At 45.3% G+C, this 25907-nt stretch overlaps 1 protein-coding gene across 6 annotated transcripts; it reads right to left on the bottom strand.

Annotated features, from left to right (window-relative positions):
- Positions 1-956: 956 nt before the first annotated feature.
- slc8a1a (solute carrier family 8 member 1a) lies at positions 957-25520 on the bottom strand. 6 transcript variants are annotated; one of them, XM_003456488.5, is made up of 11 exons: positions 25369-25519; positions 19337-21144; positions 13082-13188; positions 10237-10257; positions 10089-10106; positions 9988-10002; positions 6946-7014; positions 6375-6499; positions 5226-5325; positions 4834-5100; positions 957-2915 (listed from the first exon to the last, which is right to left on the bottom strand). In XM_003456488.5, the coding sequence occupies exons 2-11, from the start codon at positions 21121-21123 to the stop codon at positions 2539-2541; spliced, it is 2886 nt and encodes a 961-aa protein (XP_003456536.1). In that variant the 5' UTR covers positions 21124-21144; positions 25369-25519; the 3' UTR covers positions 957-2538. The 6 variants fall into 6 exon arrangements, with proteins under 6 accessions (XP_003456536.1, XP_005461338.1, XP_025764200.1 ...); XM_005461281.2 differs by lacking the exon at positions 25369-25519 and adding an exon at positions 23900-24098; XM_025908415.1 differs by lacking the exons at positions 9988-10002; positions 13082-13188 and adding an exon at positions 12729-12832 and having other exon boundaries at positions 25369-25520.
- Between the last annotated feature and the right edge of the window lie 387 nt (positions 25521-25907).

Here is a 25907-nt window from a genome sequence, read left to right as displayed (position 1 = left end):
GCTGCATTTCTGATCAGCGCTCTCCTTGTTCGGCCTGTGAGTTTAGGTGGACGGCCTTGTCTTGGTAGGTTTACAGTTGTGCCATACTCCTTCCATTTCTGAATGATGGCTTGAACAGTGCTCCGTGGGATGTTCAAGGCTTGGGAAATCTTTTTGTAGCCTAAGCCTGCTTTAAATTTCTCAGTAACTTTATCCCTGACCTGTCTGGTGTGTTCTTTGGACTTCATGGTGTTGTTGCTCCCAATATTCTCTTAGACAACCTCTGAGGCCGTCACAGGGCAGCTGTATTTGTACTGACATTAGATTACACACAGGTGCACTCTGTTTAGTCATTAGCACTCATCAGGCAATGTCTATGGGCAACTGACTGCACTCAGACCAAAGGGGGCTGAATAATTACGCACACCCCACTTTTCAGTTATTTATTTGTAAAAAATGTTTGGAATCATGTATGATTTTCGATCCACTTCTCACGTGTGCACCACTTTGTGTTGGTCTTTCACCTGGAATTCCAATAACATTGATTCATGTTTGTGGCTGTAATGTGACAAAATGTGGAAACGTTCCGAATACTTTTGCAAGCCACTGTATATAGAACCAACACTCCTCAAAGCTCAGCCTTTAACCTTGTATCATCGATGTTTGTGTTGTTTTCAGATATTTGTGTTAGCAGTTTGTCATACAGCAGATCTTTAACCCTTCACAGGGACGTTGGTTTTGTAAAATATCAATAAATACGCCTGAAATTGTTGCTTTTCTCTCACCTGAGCTCCCTGACTGTACTCTGAACCTGTGAGCTATCGATGGACCTGTCAGGTTTACACCGCAGCCCTCATTTAGTATAATACATGTATAATATTGTAGTATTATTTATAAAGTTCTGCTCTTTGTTGACATGAAATTGATGCCTTAGATTTGAGCAGACATTTCTGTGATCCAGTCAAAGAGGAGAACGATTTACTGACACTCTACTTTAATACTTGAAACAAAGACACTGCATTCTGAAGACGCAACTAATGTTTACATCATCCAAACAGCCAATCACATGACAGAATTTTGTCTTTGTTAACAGATGGATACATTTCTGTCATCAGTCTAGGAAATCACACTCAAGCATACATCGTTATTTCCTCAGTGTTTGACTCCACTGAAGCAGCAGCTCAGGTCCAACTCAAGCCAGCTGCTGTTCACAGCATCTCTGATTAAACTCTCCTTCTAATTCAAACTCAGTGCAGATATTCATGTAGGTGCAACACTACCCTCAGAGTCACCTAAAACACTAAAAGTCACTCCGGTTCTCCTTAATCGTCACAGCTACTCATGATGTGGTTTAAAGTCCATGCACGTCAAAATTAAATACTTTACATTAGACATCACTGAAAGGTTTGGATGTTTTACATGGTTGGGAGGTATGTGAGGATGAAAGTAGTCACCATTGCTCAGCAGCCAGAGAACAGTCCAATATGGACACCAGAGTCAGTCAGTTTCAGTTCTCAGGGTTCCATTAGAACCTTCAGAGATCCTTCACAGCAGAAGAGAGTCCATCGGGTACTGTTGGAGCCTTTAGAAAGCCATCAAAGAGGTTTTGAGCCTCTCACTGAGGGTTTGCAAATATGTGACCCCAACCATGTGACGCTTCCTTGTCTGCCATTTTGGATCATGCTGATACTGTAGAATCAGGTGAATAGTACTCAGGTCACACAGGACTAGAGAGCATCTGTTTGTGAGGGAAACAGCAGTATTACACGACTGGTTGTAAGTTGTTGCTTGAGGCTGATGGCAGTTGTTTTGGTCTTATTACTTTAAAGGCAAACTTTCTGAACTTCCAGTGGGTGTTGGTTGGAGTTTGCAAGTATTTGAAGACAAATGTGAAAAACTACATTTCCCCATGGCAACCTGGTAGCAACCAAGGCAATCACTCAGAGATTTCTGGTGCAAAACCTTTTTTCATCTAATTTCACCCAGTGAGAGGCAGAAATCACCAGCAACCACTGCAAATCAGTCAGGGAATAGACATTTTTCCACAGCAACCAGCAGTTGTATCACGTCTAATATGGCAGACAGCTCTCGAGCAATGTGCACATGGCGTCACATGAGAAACTTTGGTACCTTTAGTAGAACCTGAAAGAACTCCGATATTCAGAGATAGGCGAAAAAAGAACAAACAAAACTTGTTAGAAACCTGTTGAAATGTCAATCAATCTAAACTTTCAGACAAGTAAGAAATTATAGAAACTGCTAAGTCACTAGACATTTATTCAAACCCTTAAAAAAGCCACCCAGTATGATTGTAACCCCAACCCTTTAGAAATCCATTCAAGATGTTTTTTGTAAATTTATTTTATTTTGTTTTATGTGTTCTGTCCCTGTTCATGATCATGCTCATGAAAAATGTGAACTGAACTACAGGGAATCCATTCAGGTCAATCCCTGTTATAACCTTTAGATATGCAGCAAATGTTTGACAATAACCCACTGGTATATGCAGCAACCTAGAATCCAACAGAAAAGTCCTGAAGAGGGTCTGGAGTGGAACTGTTAGAAGCCCTTTACATGGCAGTAGGCTTCCAGGGAGGAGAAGACGATGTACATTAACCACAGGCTAAAGAACAAGCAGGTGGTGAGGATCTTTGGGATACGGGGTCCACCTAGCTCCCCGCCAATCTCCGGTCGACGGCGGTAGATGAGCACAGCGATGCAGATAAAGGCGAAGATGGTGAAGAGTGTGACAGAGAAGGCCAGTGTGCCAGGATTGACCTTGAACTCCTGACCTTGGGTGTAGTGGTAGACGGCAGCAATGGACCAGGCCACACCAATACCTAGGAAGACGTTGACAGCGTTGCTCCCCGTCACATTTCCAATGGAGGCATCGGCATATTGGTCCTGAATGGCTGCCACCTTACTGGCAAAGGTGTCTGATGATGAGAAAGTGGAGAGAAGATATGTTTGAGATAAAAAGGGGCTTGATCCATGCTCAATCATCCAGTTAAAGAAATCCCAAAAGTTCATTCTGTTCATCTGGCTGTACCGAAGATACATAAAGCGGTGTGCCTTGAAGACGAATTGTCTGTATGATCAACTCAGTCACCTATAACATCTCTAAGTTTCTGGCTTTGACCTTCAACCTGGCAGCTCTGAATACCACATCTAGAACACCTTGTATTTTGTAGAGAAGGTGAGAGATGTCATTATGGAGGCAGATGAAACCATGGTCTCGTACGACGTTACATCTCTCTTCACTTGCATCCCAGTCAGGGAAGCGTTGGAGGTAGTTCGTAAGAGATTACAGGATGACACCAACCTCAGCAACAGGACCACTCTCAGCATCGACCATGTGTGTTTGCTTTTGGAACTGTGTCTTCATTCCACCTACTTCACATACAAGGGTCAGTACTACAGGCAGAAACATGAGTGTGCCATGGGCTCCCCAGTTTCACCCATCGTGGCCAATTTGTACATGGAAGAAGTGGAAAAGAGGGCGTTGCTATCCTACCCTGGAACACCACCAAGCCATTGGTTCAGATATGTGGATGACACCTGGGTGAAAATCAAATCTCAGTACCTACTACATTTCACGGATCACATTAACTCGGTGGACCGACACATCAAATTCACCAGGGAGGATATGAAAAGTGGCAGGTTAGCCTTCTTAGACTGTGAGATTTCCATCAGTAATGGGGGACATCTAAAAGCTGACGTGTACCGTAAACCTACGCATACGGACCAGTATCTAAGGTTTGACTCTCATCATCCACTGGAGCACAAACTGGGTGTCATCAGGACGCTACAACACAGAGCGAACACCATCCCCACTGACACAGCGGCCAGGGAGGCAGAAGAACAGCACATCAAGAAGGCCCTGAGTAAACGTGGTTATCCCAGCTGGACTTTTGTCAAAGTTGGGAAGTCTCCGAAAGAAAGCTCCAGCCGATCCAGGAGAGAAGGACAACCGCTGCCCAGGCGAAAACCTGTAGTGATCCCATATGTGTCAGGAGTATCGGAGCAGCTGAGACGCATTTTTTCTAAACACCGGGTCTCTGTGGCTTTTAAACCCCAAAATACGCTGCGCCAAAAACTGGTCCACCCCAAGGATCGGGTCCCCCGACACAAACAGAGTAACATAGTGTACGCTGTTAAGTGCCAGGAGGATTGTCAGGATTTATACATCGGCGAAACCAAACAACCTCTGACGAAGCGGATGGCACAACACAGAAGAGCTACCTCATCAGGCCAGGACTCTGCAGTCTATTTACACCTACAGGCCAGTGGACACTCTTTCAATGATGAGGATGTACACATCCTGGACAGGGAGGAACGCTGGTTTGAGCGCGGAGTCAAGGAGGCCATTTACGTGAAAAGGGAAAGACCATCTCTGAATCGAGGAGGGGGCCTAAGGGTCCATCTGTCACCATCTTACAATGCTGTGATTGCAGCCATTCCCCAACTCTCTGTGAATGGGACTCATGGCCATTGATCAGTGGTCTTTGATCAATGGTCATGAGAATTTGCATATTAATGATTAAGGAACTGACCCCCCAGCCCATTGTTCCTTCAGTGGGCTGGTTTCAGTCATATTGCAAATTTACTGTTTATAAGATTGGAAACCTGCAAGTCAGCTGAGACTGAAGAAGTCACCTGGATGAGTGACGAAACATTTCTCCCACTGAAGATGTCCAGATGAACAGAATCAACCTTCTGGGTTTTCATACAGATAGTTCTGATTTAATGTGCTCCTGTTGTTTGTTTGTTGTAATGGTTTTATTAGGATTTGCCTTGGAGAAAATCTGAAGGACTGAAAGTCCTAGTAAAGAAAATGAGATGTTTGTGTTAGACCTGGTACAGAAGTGCCCAAAGCGACGAACACCACAGCGGTGACTGAGTCTTTGAGGCCCACGGTGCAGCCAAAATGCGACGCCAGGTCTCCAATCACTGCCGTCAACATGCCTATGACAGTGATGGATACAACAAAACAGGCCCAACCATTCCAGTAGTCTGTAGGAGGAACGAAGGCAAACAGAAGCTTCCAAAAGATGGTGAGGAAGTGCATGACGTAGTCAAAACAAGAGGGCAGCTTCTCCTCTCTACATTCATCATCATCGCCTGAGGAGAGCAAAGCCAGAAATCAGTTTTAAAGCTTGGTTTGGGCACAAACTGATAGCCCTGAATCAGGGCTTATATTAATGTTGTTTTTCTTACCTGAAGAAGGACAGTTAGTTAGTTCATACCTGAGCTGACTGTGATGGCCTCCACAAACTGCTCCCTCCAGCTGTTGGTCCCAATCAGCAGAGCCAGGTTGGTCTTCTTAATGAGTTTATCTACTGTACTCTGAAACACATCCAGGAACAGGAAACATCTAATGTCACCTTCACTTCCCTGCTGACCATTTTGAAAATCACCTGTCTGAAACAGTCGCTCTGTTTCACGTGTAGATTCTCTCACTATTGGAAATTCTTCAGTTTCTGTGAGCATGACGCAAGGGAAGAGCGGACAGGAAGCATGACCCAGAACACATCGTGATCATTTCAGGCTCAGTCCGACTTGTGTCTTTCTATTACAGACTCTTTTAGCCTAAGGATTGTTCATAGACCAGTCTGAATGTGGTGAGCATCTGCATCTTACATAAAGAAGAACCTCAAGCTTAACAATTATAGCTTCACAAACCAGAGGCCATTGGGTTTCAAAGAAATTCTCTTACACGCATTTAAACATTTAGCCATTTATGTAGGACATACTGATGAAAATCCCACATAAAAGGCTAGAAATGCCAGACGCTCCAGCTATTTATGTTCCTCTTGGTTTAATGATGCAACTAACTGTCTGTTCAGTAACTCTGAAGGTAAAGCCATCAGCTCGACTCGATTCAAAGGGAACAAAGTCAACATACTAGTCTTTCAGGTCACAGTCCAACATGCTATGTGGTAGGAGTGATGTATTAAATGTAAAGACACAGTGTAGGGACTGGACTTCCTTGATGTTGGCAGGTGGATTTCTGAACTATCCATCCATCTATGAGAGAGTTTTTGGAGTGTCCTTTAGATCCAACTGGTCAGGCTAGCTCAGACTGAAGGACCTTTTTCTAATCACTGTTAGAGGAAGTCTCCTTTTTTATGTGTGCCCACACTGCAGGAACTATGTGGGAACTATCAAAGTCCTTAGAATTCAGTTTTTGGGGTCATGGTACTCTCTTTCAATTAGTTATGTTAAAAACAGTTAGCGCTGAACATTTCAGAACTTTGTTGTATTGGTGGTGGTACAAACAACAAAGTCCTGGTAGATCTCTTGATGCTCTCCGATGCGTAGTGACCATCCTCAGAACAGTTTGGTCTGAAAGGGGTTCATGTGTTTCACACTAACCAGAGAGAAACGTCTCCTACCTTGAACTCATATGACTCCTCGATGATCACCTCCAGTTTGACGTGTTCGCCCAGCATTGGCCTGCCCATCTCTGCAATCCTCCGCTCTTCCTCTTCTTTCTTTGTCAAAGGCTCCTCAGGCTCCTCTGAATCAGAGAGGAAACATTAGGTTGTAGAGTCAATGAAAATATTAAGATTCATTTACCTTATTATGTGAGAGAGCAGCTATTTATAAATATGCCTATTCTTGATATAGAAGCCAATATTTTTCACTTTATTTCTAATGGGGTTGAGTCGAAGTTGAATTGCTCTCAGTTCTCACTAAAGATTTTCCAAGAAGATGTCTAAACCCTGACGGTGAAGAAATGCTGGCCAGTCAAAAGCCCACCATCAATAACATGATGCATGCAGAAACAGAGTTTTAGGCAATCTTCATCCTGGGAGGAGTTTTCCCAAAGCTCAGCTCTCATTGATACCCGTGTACATGTGAGCGTAGCCTGACCTGATCAGAGCTACAAAAATAAATGATCATAATGGTTCGTTTGACACTGTGGTAAATGTTAGCACAGTAAAAGATAGATGACGGGCAAACCTGCGATGCTGATGATGTTGGAGGGGACGGGGTGCTCTCGTCCCTGGACCTTCCTGTAGATGTCTCTGCCTGAACAGGTGAACAGAAACTGAAACCAGAACACGGCTGAATCATCACAGCCTGTATCCAGCACCAAGCTGAGGGCTTGTGTGTTTAATGTGCGTCTGTTCAGAGGGACAGAATCTGTGAGTCTGTGAGCTGTCAGAGGTGTTTTTGTTTAGTAATAGACTTTAAAAAACGGGATGAAACGTGTGTGTTTGCTGTTCAATCTGGATTTATGTTCCTGTGATGCTTTTCATTAACGAGGGTTAGTTATTATTCAACCAGCGCAGAAAAGGTTAGCTTAATGTCTCTTTACCTCGGCTCATGTGGGAGATGTGAAGACTTGCTAATTTTACTGGATGGTAACTGTGCACTCAGTCCAGAAACAGCATTTCGCTGCTGTGAGCACGTGAACAGCGACAGGCTTACTTCTTTTGTATACAGTCTATGATGGTACCACGGGGCTAGCATCATAGCAGAGTGTTCGCCTAGGCTGGCTATGCTGAGCGATATAAAGGGCGAGTAGATTTCTGCTTCACCATCAGCACATGCCGGGGGGCGGGGTTTCACCCACTCTGCTTACACAAGCAGAACACTCACGCTCACACCTGCAGCTCCTCCACAGGTGGGCATTCAGGTGAAAGGTTGGGCGTTAGACTAACGGACAGTTACAGAGGTCATGTGACACTAACAGGAAGCAACGAGGAGTAAAAACAATGCCTGTCTGCTGACGGCAGTGATATTTAATGTTTTTAAAATAACGACCCCAGCACAGGTGATTACAGATCATTCCTCGTTTTATATTGATGAGTTGTGATTGGCTGCTCTCTGAACTGAAATAATAATAATAATAATAGTCTATATGATGTATGTAATAAAATGACCTTTCCTGCAGTAATAGGATTTAAGACCCATCCAAACTGAGTCTAAGATTTAATTTAATGCTGTTTAAGATTTTTATGAGTAAAAGTTTGCAAGAACCTGGAGACAGTGATTAAATGAGCCTTCTCTTTTATTCTGAAGGTTTTACCTTCAAACATTTACATTAATGATCACGCTGACGGTTCAGTATCTCAGAGCGCCGAGGACCGTCAGCACACCTGTCGGTCACCTGTTTGTGCGTATCTGGGAACTGAGCATGCTCAGTTTGGTTAGAAATAACCTTACTCATCTCACAATTTTAAGGCTTCCGGAAACCTCCAGATGTTTCCCACTCAAGAAGGAGTCTTCTCTTCACTGATTGGCTCAAAAACAGGTGATTCTTTGCACCATAACAGGCTCCAAAAATCATGTGTTTTCTGTACACTGTAGAAATGGTGACATCAGCATCAGCCGCTGATCTGAGGCGTCCACCTGATGGCCGCCTGATTCGTTTTTGTGTGACCATATTTAGATAAAAGGGCGGAGTCATAAGGTTAGTTAATGCCAGTGAGCTGATTAAAAAAGCCTGTAAAACTTTACTTCCTGTTTTACCAACGACGAAGAATCATTTGGAGGACTTAAAAACAGGTTTTTGAGTTGTTACAGTAACTTTTTGAAATTTGAATTTTTGCTGTGAGTGAGTCTGAAACATTTTCTGCTCAGATTTCATGTTGGAAACTCTGAAGGTTCCTCTGGGAAGCTTTTGATCAAAGGTTAATGGATCTTAGAGAAATTTCTGCCAATCACAGGCTGTGAGGAACACACGTGTTGTCAAAGTGGTGAGGTGCAAAGCCACTGGTTCCTGCAGGTTTCCCATCGTCTCCCAGGTTTAAGTCCTTCTTTAAACGTCTGTCATCGCTGCCTTGGAGAAGCAGCTGATGATTCAGACTGACACAGAGACGGAGCCTGAAGCTGTCGGGAGCTCACGTCACAGAATGTCAAGCTCGGCGATTGGATTGGGAGTTTGAGGCAGATGAGTGTAAATGACCCCAGAGAGCGTCACTGTTTAAGGGAAAGCTGAATGGGATCGTTCCTACAGGAACCACAGCGGTCACCCTTTCACAGAACTGAATGAATGTCTTTCCAGATGTTTTCATCTGTATTATGTCTCAGCTAGGACACAATACCAAAGACAGGCTCTCATTTAGCAAACAGCCAATGCCCTCTCATCCCACTGTGTCTGACACTTCCTGTGTCTAATCCTCACATCTGGTTTCTCCTTTCACTCAACTAAAAACCTGCATGGTTAGGTTCAGGGAAAGCTTGTGATTGGACCAAAACATTGTTTTGCATCAGAAAGCTGCTCGTTCTGCAGTGAGAGCATCTCTCACGCTCAGCATGAAGTCTGGAAACAGCCGGCCTGACAGTCACACCTGCTCTTCCAGCTGCTTTGGGAAGGTGATTTTTTAAATACTCGCTGATGTGTTTGACTAAAATGTTCTTTACTATAATTTCTCTTCTATTTCCACCAATTTCATTAAAGTTGAGACACTCTGTGGCTCGGCGAAATAACGGGAACGATGGTGTTGCAGCGTGCTGATCGACGCCATGTTTAAATTACCCTGAGCTTCTTCCCCTGCGTGATGCCCTGAAAGAAAACATAACTGGAGGTGTGTTGGTGCTGTTTCATCTGTGATCACGATGACACACAGAACGGGTCAGGGCATTTCAAATGCAGAGCATAGCCTGTATATAAAAGATGGACTCCAATTCTGAAGCCCTTTTGTTAGCATTTTGGTTGTTGCCCAGCAGACAGCTAGGTCCACTCTGTGGCGGCATTCAGAACACATGACCAGCTTTACGCGTGACACGCCAATCATCCGTGGCACGCTGGTGATCACAGTGAAACACAAATGCTTCTCGGGCCTGGTGGAGCAGCGGGAACGGGCTTTGGTCTGTTTGCTGAAGTTTGGCTTTAAGCGTCTAAATCAGATTCGGGGCTTCGTCTCAAGCGTCCGACGTTTAAAGGTGATAAATGAGAGCCACGTGAGAGTTTACGAGACACCGCTACGATCGTACACGTTGCTTTAAGTGTTGACACACTTTGAAAGCCATTTACACCACTGACAGGTGTCTTACCATACAGCTGTTTGTCTATCAAAAAGTCACAAAAAGCACAAATTAATACACACATACAGTGACACATGTCAAATATCGTCTCACTGCTGGGTTTCACTTACCTGTCTTAACGAATCCACCTGAAAGGACAGCAAGTACGAAACAGGAAGTCAGAGTTAGTCATTTGGTTTTGTGGCAATTCTTAGAAATCATGAAAGCAACACACATAAACGGTTTGCAGACAGGAAGGGGACAAAGAAAGCAGCTTACCGACTTCCTGAAGCAACACAGCTGAAGAGAAGAAAGAGACGAGAGAGACATGAAGCAGAGGTGACATCACAAGGTCTCTGTTTGACACACCTGTCCTCAATCTGGACTTCATGCTGCTGATCTAACGCGTGACAAACGTGAGGTTGACGACGGTTCGAGCGGTCGTCAGCTGTTAGTTTACTGTTACATCTGACACAAATTTAAAGTGTGCGATTAACACGGACACGTGCAGGTTCTGAATGGACCTGACCCATCCTCCCAAACCTGCCGGCGTCACAGCTCGACCGGAGACATCCGCATCTGTCCACACCTGGACCAACAAGGAAGTGAGAATCTCTCTCCTAGTCTCTTCGGGACTAAGATAAGAAGAACTTGCATGTTCTGTTTGTAGTGAGGCAAACTGCGCGAAGACACAAACTCCACAAAAACCACCTGAAAGTCCAGTGAAACACCCAGGCTGCTTCAGTACACTCAAGAAAATGAAAGTGGGTGGTTTTTACATTTAAAAGATTCAAACTTGTAATCTGAACAAAATAATTTCATGTTTCTATGGTGACCATAATTACTGGACAAGATTTGAGACCACAGGAAAATCACTGGGGTTATAAGAGGCAGACGACCACACACACATCATGTGTATGCTATCGCTATTTATTATTGTCAGAGACAAAAACGTGCAGAAAATTGTATATCGAGCCTTGTAATCAGAACCTTCCTACTGTTTTTAAGCCTGGATTGACAGCTCAGTGGCACAGCGGTTACCACTGTTGCCTCACAGCAAGAAGCTCGTGTGGTCAAATCCACAATCTGGCCGAGTTTGCAGTGGGTACTCTGACTTCCTCCCACAATTGAAAAGTTAGGTTAATTGGTGTTTCTAAATTACCTGTGAGCGCAAATAGTTGTCTGTCTCTCTGACTTAGCCCTGTGATAGAATGGTGACCTATCCAGGGTGTGCCCCGCCTCTCGCCCTATCACGTCTGGGGTAGGCCCCAGTAACCCTGGTAAAGGTGTTTTTATGTTAACTAGACCAGGGGTGTCCAACTGGCCGGTGTCTCTCAGCACACCTGAGTCACATGATTAGTTCATTGCCAGGCCTCTGGAGAACTTCAAGACATGGGCCGTTTCTCAATTCTCAAGTACGCGAGTACGTACTCGCGTTCTCGGTGAGTACGTACCCGCCGAGAACGCGAGCACGGACTCGCGATTTGTACAATTGGAACACCTGCGTACGTGATGATGTCACAGGTCCGGAGTTTTTACTGCCGGCCCCTCCTAATTTAACTGTGAGTAACATGTTATGAAGCTTAACTGTAATCACAGCCAAACCGGTTTACTCAGGAACAAATAACACACTGAAATAAACCAAACATTAACATTTAGAAGTGATCTAAGTGACTTATATATCATTTTTAACCTCAGTAGTGAAACCTCTATTAATAAAAATAGTGTACATGTACATACGTGTACATACCTTAATAAAAACAAGCAGGTGAGATGTTAGAACGCTTTTATTTCTATTCTAGTGGACACTCAATACTATAGACAGCTGCTGGGGTTTCTTTAACCTGAGTAGTGAGAAGACCGCGAGCGGGAGGGGGGGGGTTGAAAACGATGTGCCGGGAGTCCGCTGTTGAGTTTTGGACGAAATGCATTCTGGGATATTTAGCTGTCCCAAGTCCACACCGATGCATGCTCGATAAAACGGGCGGATCGAGAACACATCTGGGACTTTTTCGCGTTCTCGGCGTGATGCGTACTTCGAATTGGAACAGTACTTGGTCTCCGACTGATGACGTATCACGAGTACACGAGAACGCAAGTACGCACAAGTACGCATATTGAGAAACGCCCATGTTGAGGAGGTGATTTATCCATTTAAATCAGCTGTGTTGGATCACGGACACGTCTAAAACCTGCAGGACACCGGCCCTCGAGGCCTGGAGTTGGACACCCCTGATCTAGACTTTGTTGAACACTCTAAAAAATAACTCTTTACATGAACTTAATGGAAGGATTTCCACATTAATAAATGGCTTTCTATTGGCATTAGGTATTTTTTCGGACTAACATAATTTTCATGGGTTGGATCAACTTAAATAAATTGAGTTAGACTCAACTGCAGTAAATATGTCGATTCGTCATTAATTAATGAAGTGGATCCAACTCAATACATTAAGTTACAAGGCGGAGGTGACTTGATTACACGTGCCTTCACATCACGAACCCGGCAACAATACTGTGTGACAGACGTTTTCTATAAACCCAGAGAAATGTAATCAACGCGTTGATTTTGTTGTCCTTTCCTTACATATCGATAAAGTTGACTCAAACTGTCCTAGCATCTCTCAGCACTGATGCGGGTCATAATTGAGTCTGGACCAATAGGACGCCAGCTGAGGGCAAAGGAGTGACAGCAGCAAAGACAAACTGCACAAAGACAGGCAAAGGAGGACAGGTCAGAGGTCGTCAGAGGTTAAGGTGCCCGTTCACACCTGTCCATCTCCTCCTGTTCCAGTACGGCTCCTGCAGCTCTACGTAGAAGCTGGCATTCTTATCGTACTCCTCGTGATCGATTATTTTAATGGCTATGGTCTTCCTGTGGGGGGAGGGGGGTCAGAGGTCAGGGGTCATGCATTAGTTCACACACACACACACACACACAGACACCTTATCTGCCTGCTGGGATACAGAAACATGATTAGCTCAGATTATTAAAGGATGAGCTCATCTCAAACTTTCCCACATTCATTATGACATTAAACACCACATCAACAGGGCCGACTGAGGTCAAAGGTTATCAGTGATATGGGTGGGGTCAGGGCACAGGAAGGCGGCACCCCCCCACCTTTCCTCTCACTCATCTCCAGCAGCCGAGGCTCTCCAATCTCCAGGAAGAAGTTCTTGTTCTTCTCGTACTCTTCGTCATCGATTATATTTATCCGAATGGTTTTGCTGAAACAGAGAAAAGCCGGAGAGAGAGTTTGCAGAAGGAGAAGCGTGCAGAAACCCGAGACACGACAAAGAGGAGAAACACGGTGGGCAGAGGGAAATGTTCTGTTCGCCAGCACCGCTCCGTACGAACTTTATGTGTGCAGGCGGAGAGATGGGCTGCAGGGATGTTAGCTCTCTGAGCTCCAACCCTAACCCAGGCCATCCCAGTATTATATTTAATATTTACAACTCCAGGAAATCAAATCTGAATTGTTCAGGTGAGGCAGCAGGGTTAGGAGTGTGGGAACACACAGAAGAGAGTCAGTCATTTCTGAATTTCATGTGAAACACAGAGAAGACGAGAGGACGGCGAGGAGATTTCATGATGACACAGTTTGTTTGTTCAGTGCTGGAGGCGGAGCTGGAGGCTACAGCAGGCCGTGTGTGTGTGTGTGTGTGTGTGTGAATGGAAACTGAAGATGGCCTGCATCCACTCCCATGTTTATTTAATGTGAGCAGATTGATGCTTTGGGGCTTTCTCGGTGATCCAAGGACACAGTTTGTTTGGTGTCACAGTTTCAAGAAACTTTCAGCTTTGTGGACGTTTGAGTTTCACTTTTATTCATCCAAAGAATCTGTACTCGTTCAGCTTTAGGGAGCAAGAACGAGCAGACAAAAGACCCGATTTAAAACTGAACCAGTAAATTTGTGACAAACTTATTCCACAAAATCATTCCGTCTTCTGCAAAAACAGAAGGTTTGGGATCAGCGAGGATGACTTGGACCTCACAGGGTTAAAAACACAGAAGTGATCCACTTTGTGTCTTTTGGTGGGTTTGCATGAAACTAAAGGCAGATTCATTATTATTTCACTTTAAGTCAAGAACCTGATGATGCAGATTACTGCTGGTAGTTTTAATACTCATCTAACTGTTTTTTAGTATATATAAATATACGTCGAGTATATTTAGTGATGGATGCTGGTTACAGAACGACCATGTTACCATGGAAGGAGTGCCTAGGTGACCCACAGCACCAGAGGAGCACCCTCCCCACAGATACAGAGCCTACAAAGCGAGACCCCCCCGCACATCAGAGCAGCAGGCTTTGACCTGAGCGCTGATGTTTGGTTGGGTCTGACCTCAGATCAGTTTTATAAAGGAGCTTTGGAGCTGTAACCTGCACATCTGGAGGACACACTGAGCTGCTCACAGATGCTGACTTCTGGGAGTGTTCGCAGGTTGGCGACCCTCTGCCTCTCTAAGACGCTGGTTTGATGCTCGATCATGTGATCGCGCGTCCACTTCCTCCAACTGTTTCTCTTTTGCTGACTTTTTTAAAGTCATTGCCAAGAAATTCAAAATTCATTTTTCTAACAATGAAAATGTTGTCAGTTTAAAGCTTTGATTCGTGGTCTGTGTTTTATTGTAAATAAAATAAAATGATTTTTGCTCATCGGGGTTGTAAAATCTTGAAAGCTGCTTCGATGCAGTGACAGAGCGTGAATGCAGCGAGAAGCTACAAGAATGGAAATGCTCTCAGAGCTGCAGAGGTCTGTGTGATTTACTGCCTCTATAAAAATCAGAGATTACATATAAACTCTACGTAAGTCAGCTTTTTATCACTGCAGAGGGTTTCTGTGGAGGAAGGAGAAGCGAGATAAAAAGTGCACCGAGTCTGGAGTCGTGGCCGCCGGCCAGCAGTGACCTCCCCCGTCGTCGGCCGTGACAGGAACAAGCTGCAGTGATGTGTCTGCTTTATGGGCTGATGCTGCGACGAAGAGCAGGGACGAGGTGCTGCTGCCTGAACGCAGGCTGGCCTAATAAGGAAGAGAGCGGCGTGGTGTTTATCTGCTTCGCACAGCAGACAGAAGACATCTGACACACTGAAAATCCCCCGCACCTCCAGCCGCCTGACAAAAGATGGAAACACCAGCGAACATCCAGCATCCGTGCAGCAGGCAGCTACAGGCAGCTACAGGCAGTCCCCTCAGCGAGCCGCTGCCATGCAGGACGCAGGTGTGCACACCTGCAGCAGCTGTTACGTTTCCAATCATCACGCTTTCACTGATCTGGCATCCGACCACACACCGCCATGATGTCACAGACTGCTTTGACTGGCAGCGACAGACACCTTACAACAGGGCTGTCAAACATAAAGCCCGGGGGCCACAATCGGGCCCCCTAGCTTTGGAAAATGTGAAGGAGGGCATAAATTGTTGGCTGTATTTGAATACATTTCCTGCCACGCTCATTCATGCTGACAGCGTGACAGAAAACACTGAAAGTTGTTTTGCCGTCTAACACAGAAACGTCAGATTTGTATTTATTTCACAAAAGTCCTTAATGAGAAAAAAGCTTTTTCTGTGAATTAACTGAAACTTTATGTTTTACAATTACAGGAGAGTCTGGCCAATGACAGAAGGCCCAGTTTCACTGAGCCCACCCAATCAGCAGTGAGGTGATGTCACACATTCGTTTGACAAAAAGTGAGCATATTTGAAGACATGGGTGGAGTCATAAGGTAGTTTGGCAGTGAGAAAAGTGACGCTTTATAGAGCCTTGAGCCAAGGAAAGAAAGAAAAAGAAAAAGGAAAGGAAAGTACGGAGGGAAGAAAGAAGGAAAGGAAAGTAGGAAGGAAAGAAAGAAAGGTTAGGAAAGAAGGAAGGAAACAAAGAAGGAAAGTAGGAAGGGCCCGGTCTCGGCTCTTCGGTTGGAGCCGTCAGATCGATCCTTCCTCGCGCTGACAAATACCGGACACAGGAAATGCTACGGCTGCCTCAGTGACGGTTACTAACTATAAACCGGCACAATGATGCCAGGACAGCAGACACATTCCAGAAAGAGTTTCATATGTTTAATATCTCATCATTTACTGGATTGTCAGACACCTAGAAGAAGGTGATCCAGACCAATCACGTATTGGACGGCCGTGGGACAGTCAGAGCTCCGCCCTCTCAAACACATCGAGGGTGCAGCTTCACAAACATGTGACCTGCTCAGGCGCAAACACTGATGTCCCCACAGACAGCTGTTTACAGCCAGGGGACTCCCGGAGACACGACACCTGCAGGGTGTGACACGCATCGAGTCACGCCATAACATAAATCACAAAGCACACACTGGCTGATTTGCTGGGGACCATCACATGACCTCACAGCCTGTGAGTGACAGTCTGAGAGCAACACAACAGTAAACTCAGTGTGACGCACGCTGCCCGAGACAAAGCAGACGCTGCCTCTGGGAAAAAGAATCACTTGGATAAGACCATTAAATGTTCCCGACACCGCCCGTCAGGATGACTGCAGCAGCCTTTCACCTGGATCACCTGTCCAGCTGTTTCAACATCACTACATCAGCTGCGTGTCAAACTGAATGCCATCGAGCACACTGCAATCACAGCCTGAACCGCTGCCGTGCAGCGTGCAGGCATTTGTGTGTACCTGACTTGCTGCAGCTTTGATGGATGCAAACTGTACGGTTTGTCTTGCTTCTGTCACTGGAGGACTTTCCTTCAAACTCACTGAGCAGCACAGACAGTGCTGACGGGGGAGGCGTGCACCGCACTGTCAGACTGACGGTGTGCCTAATAAACTGACTATAAATGACCCGCCTGCAGCCATCTGTCTCCCGGGTGACTGAACACAGCCTAAAACAGGACGCGCCGCAGAGCTCGGAGATCCCGCCTCTGCTGCGATAACTCCATCGGTCTATATAAGGCTGCGGCCGCAGCGCTGCCAGCGTCCTCATTAATAAACTCAAACACAGGACGAGCGAGGCAGCGTCTCCATTCCAGCACGCCGTCCTCTTCCTTTCGCGGATATAAATGTTTTCATTTGAGACGTGGAAAGAGTCGACCTGCAGCCGCTATGCCAGGCATGTAAGGCCGAAGACACAAGTCACGTGACTGTGTGGAGGCGGAGTTACGCTCAGACCAGGGTACATGCTTTAACAAAGAGCTGTGAGGTGTTTAGCTCCTTTTCATCGTGACCTATGACCTCAGCACCCTGAGTGGTCAGCAGGATTACTCTACCTAAACAAAGTAGTTAGATTACTTCTACACATCGTGCGCTGTACCCCAAACGTTTGATGTAGTTTTATAACTTGACATTATTATTGTTGTGGTTTTATATTTATGCACGGGGGCCCAGCTGGCCCCCACCGTGTGGGTCCACACCACCAGCAACCTGAACAGTAACAGTAACAAACATGAGTTCACAATTCTTTGTCACTGAGGACAGTTACAAAGAAATCCCTCATTTTTATTCTGTTCACTCTGATAACAAAACAAAATTTATGTATAATCACCAAAAACTAAATCAAAGACCTGAAACCAAAGAGTCCCTCATATCACATCCATCTGTTTTAATGTTTTCCTTCTTCAACAAAGATCTCGTCTACAAACGTAAATGATTCCAACCACGAGCGCAACGATAAAGAACTGTTATCTGAGATTTACTGATTTCATAATCATGATACAAATTCAAACATAGGCTAATGTTTGAAAACACTGCGTATGGTTCCATATGATGTTCTGCATGAACAGAGATTTTAAACATTAATGTAAAAGAACAGATCCAGTCCTCTTGGTGCTGCCATGCAGTCTATCAACAGTCAACACGTTTCCATCCCAACATCATGTGACCCCTGCGTGTGATTACTTCATTTTACAGCATGAGAGTAAAGCAGTCCCTGCTGGAGTTTGTTCTCTCCACACGCCACAGTCCACTGTGGCGCTGATTCTGGTGATTTTAAATCGATGTGTGCTGTGAGTGAGTGTGTGATTGATTGACTGACACCCTGAAAACATTAGACAATGGATAGATGGACACTCTTCATTACATACGAGCTACAGAGTGTGAATATATGTGTGAAAGAGACTGTGTGTGAAATGTAAAAGCATTGAGACACAAAAGCGCAGACAGACGGACAGACAAACGTGTCCCCCCATGGTCGGCCCGCCCAGTTTGAATTTACCTCCTCGCATCGAACACGTTCTGCAGGTATTTTGATTACAAACACAGTCAGGTGGTTCCAGGTGAATGCATGAATACAGACAGACCGACAGCAACGCTAACACAACAAAGTGTTTCTCATCACCTTCATGTGCACGAGACTTTACATGGGACAGGTATGGGACAACATCCCAACTGATGCTTGTTAGAGCCCTTCTTTAACTCACAGGTTGCCCCATTAGTGTCGATTTCCAGACCCAGGAAGAGCAAACACAAAGGTTTGTGTCGGGGCAGCAGGACTGATGGAGGGAACGCCTCATTTCTCTTTGTGTTTTACTTTCCTGTTCCTCATGTTAGGAAAGCTGACTGCAGCTCTGGGAAAACTATTGAAGAAAATTAAATGAGTGTGTGTGTGTGCGCGTGTGTGTGTGTGTGTGTGTGTGTGCGCGCGCGTGTGTGTGTGTGTGTGTGTGTGTGTGTGTGTGTGTCTTAATTCTTTCTTAGTGCTCTAAATCAGGATTGTGGAGTTCATTAATTAAAGTTAATTATGGATTAATTACCTTTAGTGAACAGATCAGGACCAGCTGTGTCTGGCGTGGAAGGATCAGACAGTAAAAGTCTGACTAGTTAAAATACATCTTTTTACTACATTACGCACATGATAAAGGACAAATTTAAGTTCTGACACTTGTTTAGTGTCAGCAGCAGAGCATCTCATGGTGCTTCAGGTGTCGAGTGATTAAACTCGATGGAAGTGATTTTCTTGAGGCTGAAACTATTGTCTCGGTCGTGTACAGTTTAAAGAGGTGATGAAAAAATTCCCATGCATGAAGCCTGTTCATTAGAATAATCTGGAAAGGTTTGAAATCTTCAGAGTGATCAGTACATAAATGCATTTATATTTTAAGATTAATAAGAAACCATGTAAGAGAAGCCAGGCCTGCCAGCTCACGTGATGGTGTAAGGGTTAACCTCTTAACATGTTCCCAAACAGAAAGTAGAAAATGTTAGGTCACAAAGACATATAATGCTCTTTAAAAAGTTTATCCATGAACTAATCCAAACATGACTGAACTCAAACCCTAACTCTAATCCTGGAGGAGGAGCCAAAACGCTGGTGGGTGTGAAGCGATTAACATGTAAGTAAGATACTGTTACTATAACACCTGTGGAGCTAAAGTTGTCTCAGATTGTTAAAGAGGATTCGTACTTACGAAATCTCATTGTTCTCAAACTCCAGAACTCCGTGTGTATCCTCAAAGTCCTCGCCGCCTCCTTTAGCGGTCCCCTGTATCGTTTTGTAGGGCACCACCACAACGCCACGTGCTCCTGAGGTCCGGATCACCTTCACCTCCATCACCCCGACGCTCTCGCTCACGGTCATCACTGGCTCCTCAAACGTAAAGATCCCGGCGTGGTCATCGTCAAATATGGTAACGGTGGCCGTGCATGGCAAACCCAGACCTGCGAGGGTGTCCACGTGGTTTGCCTCGTGACTGTTCGAACCCTCAGCTCTGACTCTGACGTTGCTTAGGTGAACCAGGAAGTGCTCGTCTTCCTCAAAGATGTCGTCATCAATAATGTTGATGCGGATTTCTTTTTCCGTCTCACCGGGTTTGAACACGACGGTTCCTTCTGTGAACTCATAATCTGAGCTGGCATTGGCGGTGCCATCTTCTGTCCGGTAGTCCACGGAGACCGTGCTGGTCAGGTCTCCGCCACGACGAACCACATTCAGTGCCACGCTGCCGCAGTTCTCCAAACACTGGTAGGTACCGGGGTCGAAGAACACCTTGGAAGAGAAGTCGTTCACCGACACCTCGGAGAAGATATCATGGGTGGCTCTCTTGGCTTGGTCAGCGGCGTGCTTCTTTAGGACGTTACCCGCTCCTGTCATGATCCTGGTCGCTTGGCAGCGGTAGAAGGCTCGACTCTTCTGTTGCTGAGTTAAAACTTGGTAATTCGCAAGCTCCATCAGCTGCTCCATCTCCTTCTCTGGATGTTTCTGTTTCAGCTCCTTCAGGATCCTTGCCACCTCCCTGCGGGCTTCCTCCTCGTCCAGCTCCTTCCCTTCAAGTTCCTCCGTGAACTCCTCTCCATGAGAGTTGAGCATTTTTCCATCCATTTCAATGTCAACCTTTGAGGGAAGTTCTGGCTCTCCCTCCGTTTCGATGATCACTCCTTTCCGCTTCCCCGCTCTGTATCGCTTGTACATGTATTTGTAGAAAAGAAGTCTGCGATCCGCTATGTACGCCAATCCAACGCAAAGTGGGAAGAAGAAGAGCGTGAGAAGGCCCTCCCATATTTCCACAACTCCTGGAGAAAAGACAGCCAGGATCAGGTAAAGCCAGGTGTAAGCAAAGACGCTCCAGGCAGCGGTGATGAAGAACACCCGCAAGTGCTTCACTTTTCTGGTCTCTCCTTCAGGAATGACAGACACACAGAGCCCGATGATGACAAACATGTTGAAGGCAGCACTTCCTACGATGGTATTGGGACCGAGCTCACCAGCGTTGAAGTTGTGCCCACAAACCTCCACCACTGAGAGGAGGATCTCTGGGGCGGATGAACCGAGCGCCATCAGGGTCAGGTTGGACACTGTCTCGTTCCAGATGCGTACAGTCGTGGTGATCTTCTCACCATTTGGTTTCTTGATGGTGATCCGTCTCTCCTGGGAAGTGATGACTTCGATGGATGCCATGAAGCGATCGGCGATGATGGAGACCCCTAAGAACATGTACGCTAACCCCACGAAGTATATGGTTGCTCTGGCGAGGCGGTCAGTGAAGGCTGGGTTTTGTGGCTTCCATAAAGGCAGGATAACGCCCTCTATGCAGTCGGTGCTTCCACCACATTTGCTGTGGTTGGTGGCTGTCTGGTTGGAGGTGAGAGTCAGAGTAGAGCCCGCTGCTGCTGAATATGGAAACTCGGTTGAGATGACGGTCACAAAGAAAATCAGCTTATAGGTGAAGAACATCGGCACGGTCCTGGCTGGGCTCATGGTGCTTCAGCTCCCTTAAACCTGTAAGATACAGAGAGAGTGCTCAGTATTCTGGTTTCTCCCTAATTATGTTTAAAACTGAGCTGGAGCTGAAGCCTTGTTCCACATTCAAACCACATCTACCTCTAAAAGTGGCTGTGAACCTGGCAGCAGCAGTGCTTCAGTGAAAAAAGGAGAGTCTGTCCTCTAGTCTGTATGAAAGCTAAAGTCTGTCCTGACCCAAACATGAGATGATGTTCTTATGAGATGGGCTTGGTTTGTGAAACATGAAATGCTTCCAGCACGCTCAACATCCAGAAAATTTGGTGTTATTGGTGTATCTTATGGGGTGGCTGTAGCTCAGAACGTAGAAATCTGCTCTCTCCTTCTAGTACTGACAGGGAGAGAGCAGATTTCTCCTGTTTTGGCTTCCCTTCATTGGCTTCCTGTTAAATCCAGAATTGAATTCAAAATCCTGCTCCTCACATACAAGGTCTTAAATAATCAGGCCCCATCTTATCTTAATGACCTTGTAGTACCATATCACCCTATTAGAGCACTTCGCTCTTGCACTGCAGGCCTACTTGTTGTTCCTAGAGTATTTAAAAGTAGAATGGGAGGCAGAGCCTTCAGTTTTCAGGCCTTCAAACTTTCCTTTTTGCTAAAGCATATAGTTAGGGCTGGACCAGGTGACCCTGAATCCTCCCTTAGTTATGCTGCAATAGACGTAGGCTGCCGGGGATTCCCATGATGCATTGAGTTTTTCCTTTCCAGTCACCTTTCTCACTCACTATGTGTTAATAGACCTCTCTGCATCGAATCATATCTGTTATTAATCTCTGTCTCTCTTCCACAGCATGTCTTTCATCCTGTTTTCCTTCTCTCACCTGTTACGGGTCCGAAATTGAGGATGAGAGTAAAACAATGATGGTCCAGAAGAGGTCAATCAAACAATTGATTTTAATGAATGCACGCAGCGTGGAGAGGTGCAAACTGCAAAACAGTTGTACATCTCTACCCAAAATACACTCTAGATTGCTTTTATAACATCAGGGTATTGTAACGCCCCTTCTTGCGTTTACAAGCACATAATTTGCATGTACAGAACATTCATGTATTTTAAGAATTAACTGCAACATAGAGGTTCCTCCTTGTGGCATACTCTTAAGAATATGGTGATGATCTAAGGCCTTTGAGATCACCATGGGCTGGACATCCTTCCGTCACCTGTAACTAGGCAAACTCAAATGCAACAAGAAGTTGAATACATTCAGGCCTTTGCTCAGCTACTTTTTTACTGTAACAATATACTCAGCATATGAGTTATGATATATATATATTTAACTCAATCATTTTAAAGTAGTTATACTGCACCTGTAATAAACATGTTAATATTTGATTATGATAACCCCTATAATATAAATTATAACATAATGCCAGCAGCTTCAATAAACACTTTGATGAAATGATAATTAATGCAATGATAAGATGATGGTTATGTAAAATAATCCCTGTAATTCCACACACCCCAACCGGTCGCAGCAGATGGCCCCGCCCCTCCCTGAGCCTGGTTCTGCCGGAGGTTTCTTCCTGTTAAAAGGGAGTTTTTCCTTCCCACTGTCGCCAAAGTGCTTGCTCATAGGCGGTCATATGATTGTTGGGTTTTTCTCTGTATGTATTATTGTGCGATCTACTGTACAATATAAAGCGCCTTGAGGCGACTGTTGTTGTGATTTGAATTGAATAGATCAGGTCAGCTACTAATCAAAAGGTTGGCAGTTTGATCCCTGCTCCTGTCTCCATGCCAAGGTATCTTTGGGCAAGACACTGAACCTCACGTTGCTCTCTGAGGCATTCATCAGAGTGTGACTGTTAGAGAGAAAACACTTGTGTAGAAAAAAAGTGCTTGTGTGAATGTGATAGTGCAGATGGGGCGGAGCCACAGAGCAGCTCCTCCTATTTCAACCTTACACCAGCAACACTGAATTCTGATGAGAGGCTGCTCTTACAATAACAGCTCACAACAGCAACCATGCCTGGTGTTCCTACAAGGGCACATTTTACACCCCAGTATGACTTTGAAAAGACACAAACCAGCCAAATTACACAAAGACAAACAAACCTGTGACAAGAGAGCAAGACAGGAAATCAAAGGTACAAAAGTATCTAAAACTAATAAAAAGAAACAGAAAAGTACCACAGACACTGCAAATTACTTTAGAAGAAAAACAACAACAACAACCATCAGAAATGTGATTCAAGAAGACAAAGCTATGAAGAGACATAACGACTACCAGCGAGCCGTGAACCTGCTGGAATAGAGGAAAACTGCTACTGGAGGACATCAAACTGTTGAAACAAATGACAAAAAATGACCAGAGTGACAGAGTCCTTTAGATTCGTTTGTGTCTCTTTTATATTCAAGCTTTGTAAATAAAGATAAAATTTGACTGGACATTTTTTAAATGATTAGTTTTCAGATTGAGAGATCTTTACTAACCCAACAAAGGGCAGCTCATTTGCAGCTCACGCACACTGATCACAAACACTGCTGCGTGTCAGCGCCCAGGTCAAAAATAAAAAAGACTAATTTATAACAAATAAATACTAATAAATACATAAATAAACAAGGAGGAGTGTCTGAAAATGAACAATCATATTCACATTAATCCAAATCATCCCTCTCAGAGTTAGATCAGGGAGAGATGCTGTGACCTGCTGTGACATGAACAGCAACACAAGCTCAGCTGAAACGCTGGAGCCTGCACGAGTGCTCAGGAGAAAATCAGAAACCTACCTTGGCTCAAACAGTTTCAGGTGAAGATCAAACTCATTGATGGACGATGGAAAAGAAGAAAAAATCAGAAGGCTGACAAACGTACAGGAAGACTTTTCATCCTACAGAGAGCTGAAACCCCGACGCTAAACCTGCTTCTCCTCCAGAGGACCAGCGAGCGGCTGTCAGACGGCGTGGAGACGAGGAACAGAAACACCACCTGATGATAACACCGAAATAACAACAGAGCTGAAGGAGCAGCGCTGTCCTCTCCTCAGCACCTCCTCCCCCTCTGCCGCCCGCAGGGTGACGTTAACAAAGAGGACATGAAATCAGCGAATCAGATCAAGTTTAATAAATTTATTCAGAGCCAGGCTGTTTCCTGCAACTCTGCTCTCATGTTTCCTCTTTAGTGGGGGGGTCACCAGCACGTCTGAAACAAAGAGGTCAGATTACTGAATCTGGAGTTTGGTGACACACTTCACGTCTCATCTTAAACTGATTTGGTCCTCCTCTGTTTCCTGCAAACTTCAATTCTTTTTGATTTACACAGAGAAAAACCCAACAATCATATGACCCCCTATGAGCAAGCACTTTGGCGACAGTGGGAAGGAAAAACTCCCTTTTAACAGGAAGAAACCTCCGTTTATCAGACTGATCTATGGACCAGACTGCATTTTATTCACCCTGTTACCTCAGCCTCGTCTCCTTTACTTATACTCTCCATTAAAGTCACTTCAATCAGTCCTGGGAGGAGTTTCTCGTTGTGCCACCGCTACAGTGAAAACTCCAAAGTTATACTGACGTCTGTTCAGCATGACAGTTCCTCCTTCAGGTCAGAGGGTGTGTGTGCGTACTCGAGCTGTACTTCTCTGGCCTCAGCTCCCTCACACAGACCTCCCGTCTGAGAGTTGGACCTGAGCTACAATCAGAGATCAGCTGTGTCCAAAAACAGCTGTTTGGCTCCGATTTAGTCAGATTTAAACAGGTGAGTTATGAAATCATCCTCCCGCCATACAAGTGGCGTGAAGGATGGAAATATCTACTGAGACCAACCAATCAGTGCATCAGGCTGTAAGCATGGAAAGTTTAACATGGGAGTCTATGGGGACTGACTCACCGCTGCCTCTGCTGGACATCAGAGGAACTGCAGGCTTTGGTCCTTCTGGTCCTTCACTTGTGGTACAAAGTATCTTCTTCTTCTACACATTACTACAACATGACACTGCAAAACGTCACTACAACCAGCCCTCAACCATCCAGCAACAATAATACTAATCCTCATACGCCAAAGTACTGCTGTATACTATTACCACACCATTACACCCTATAAAATCACAAAACATTACACCAGCTACCCTACAGCATCACCTGCCTCTGCATGACATCACTCCATCACAGAGGCGTGACAATGACCTGCTCACAGCTGAAGAAGCTCAGCTGCTGCAGAGTAAACCCGGTCTGTGGTGCTTCTCTGAGCTGGTACTCACCCCTGGTCCTGACACAGCAGCAGCAGGAGAAGAGAGTGCGCTCAGGAGGGAGAGCCGCGTCCGATAACTGCTCTAAATTTAACAGAAACACACGCCGTACTAAACATGGCTGCGTAGCTGCCTGCGCGCTGCTTATCGTCCTTCTGCCGGAGGGCCATGGCCATACAAGGCTCTGCAGGGCCCGGGGCCATTCAGCAGCTCCTCGTCACCACCGACACGTGGGGAGATAACAGCTAACGGCTAACAGAGGCAGGAATGCTGGGACAAGTGCCTCGCAGCCACCCCCATCCCCAAACCCACACACGACATCTGCACAACCTTCACAGAGAGGCCGGCATCCAGAGAGCGACACAATCATTTCACACCTTTAAACCAGAGTCACACGGTTCATCACAGCAGACAAGCCTCGCACGATTTCTGATTTTATTTTAAGTTCTTAATATTACAAAGAGATTCTTTTTGTGACTGAGGCTGATGAACAGGTGAACCTGTGCAGGTTCACCTGCAGATAGAAAACCTTCCTGTGGGCTTATGAGGAC

The sequence above is a fragment of the Oreochromis niloticus genome, linkage group LG6 (assembly GCF_001858045.2).
Source record: "Oreochromis niloticus isolate F11D_XX linkage group LG6, O_niloticus_UMD_NMBU, whole genome shotgun sequence".
Lineage (NCBI taxonomy): Eukaryota > Metazoa > Chordata > Actinopteri > Cichliformes > Cichlidae > Oreochromis > Oreochromis niloticus.
Note: the sequence above shows the minus strand (reverse complement) of the source record. Positions and strands in the feature narration are given on the sequence as shown.

What these genes read in the sequence shown, in the direction of transcription:
- slc8a1a (XM_003456488.5), bottom strand. Translation starts at nt 21,123, where the DNA reads ATGAGCCCAGCCAGGACCGTGCCGATGTTCTTCACCTATAAGCTGATT. An exon ending in TTTGAGAACAATGAGATTTC is followed by an intron (nt 13,189 to 19,336) that starts GTAAGTACGAAT and finishes TCTCTGTTTCAG; the next exon opens with CAAAACCATTCGGATAAATA. An exon ending in CAACATCATCAGCATCGCAG is followed by an intron (nt 6,500 to 6,945) that starts GTTTGCCCGTCA and finishes TCTCTGATTCAG; the next exon opens with AGGAGCCTGAGGAGCCTTTG.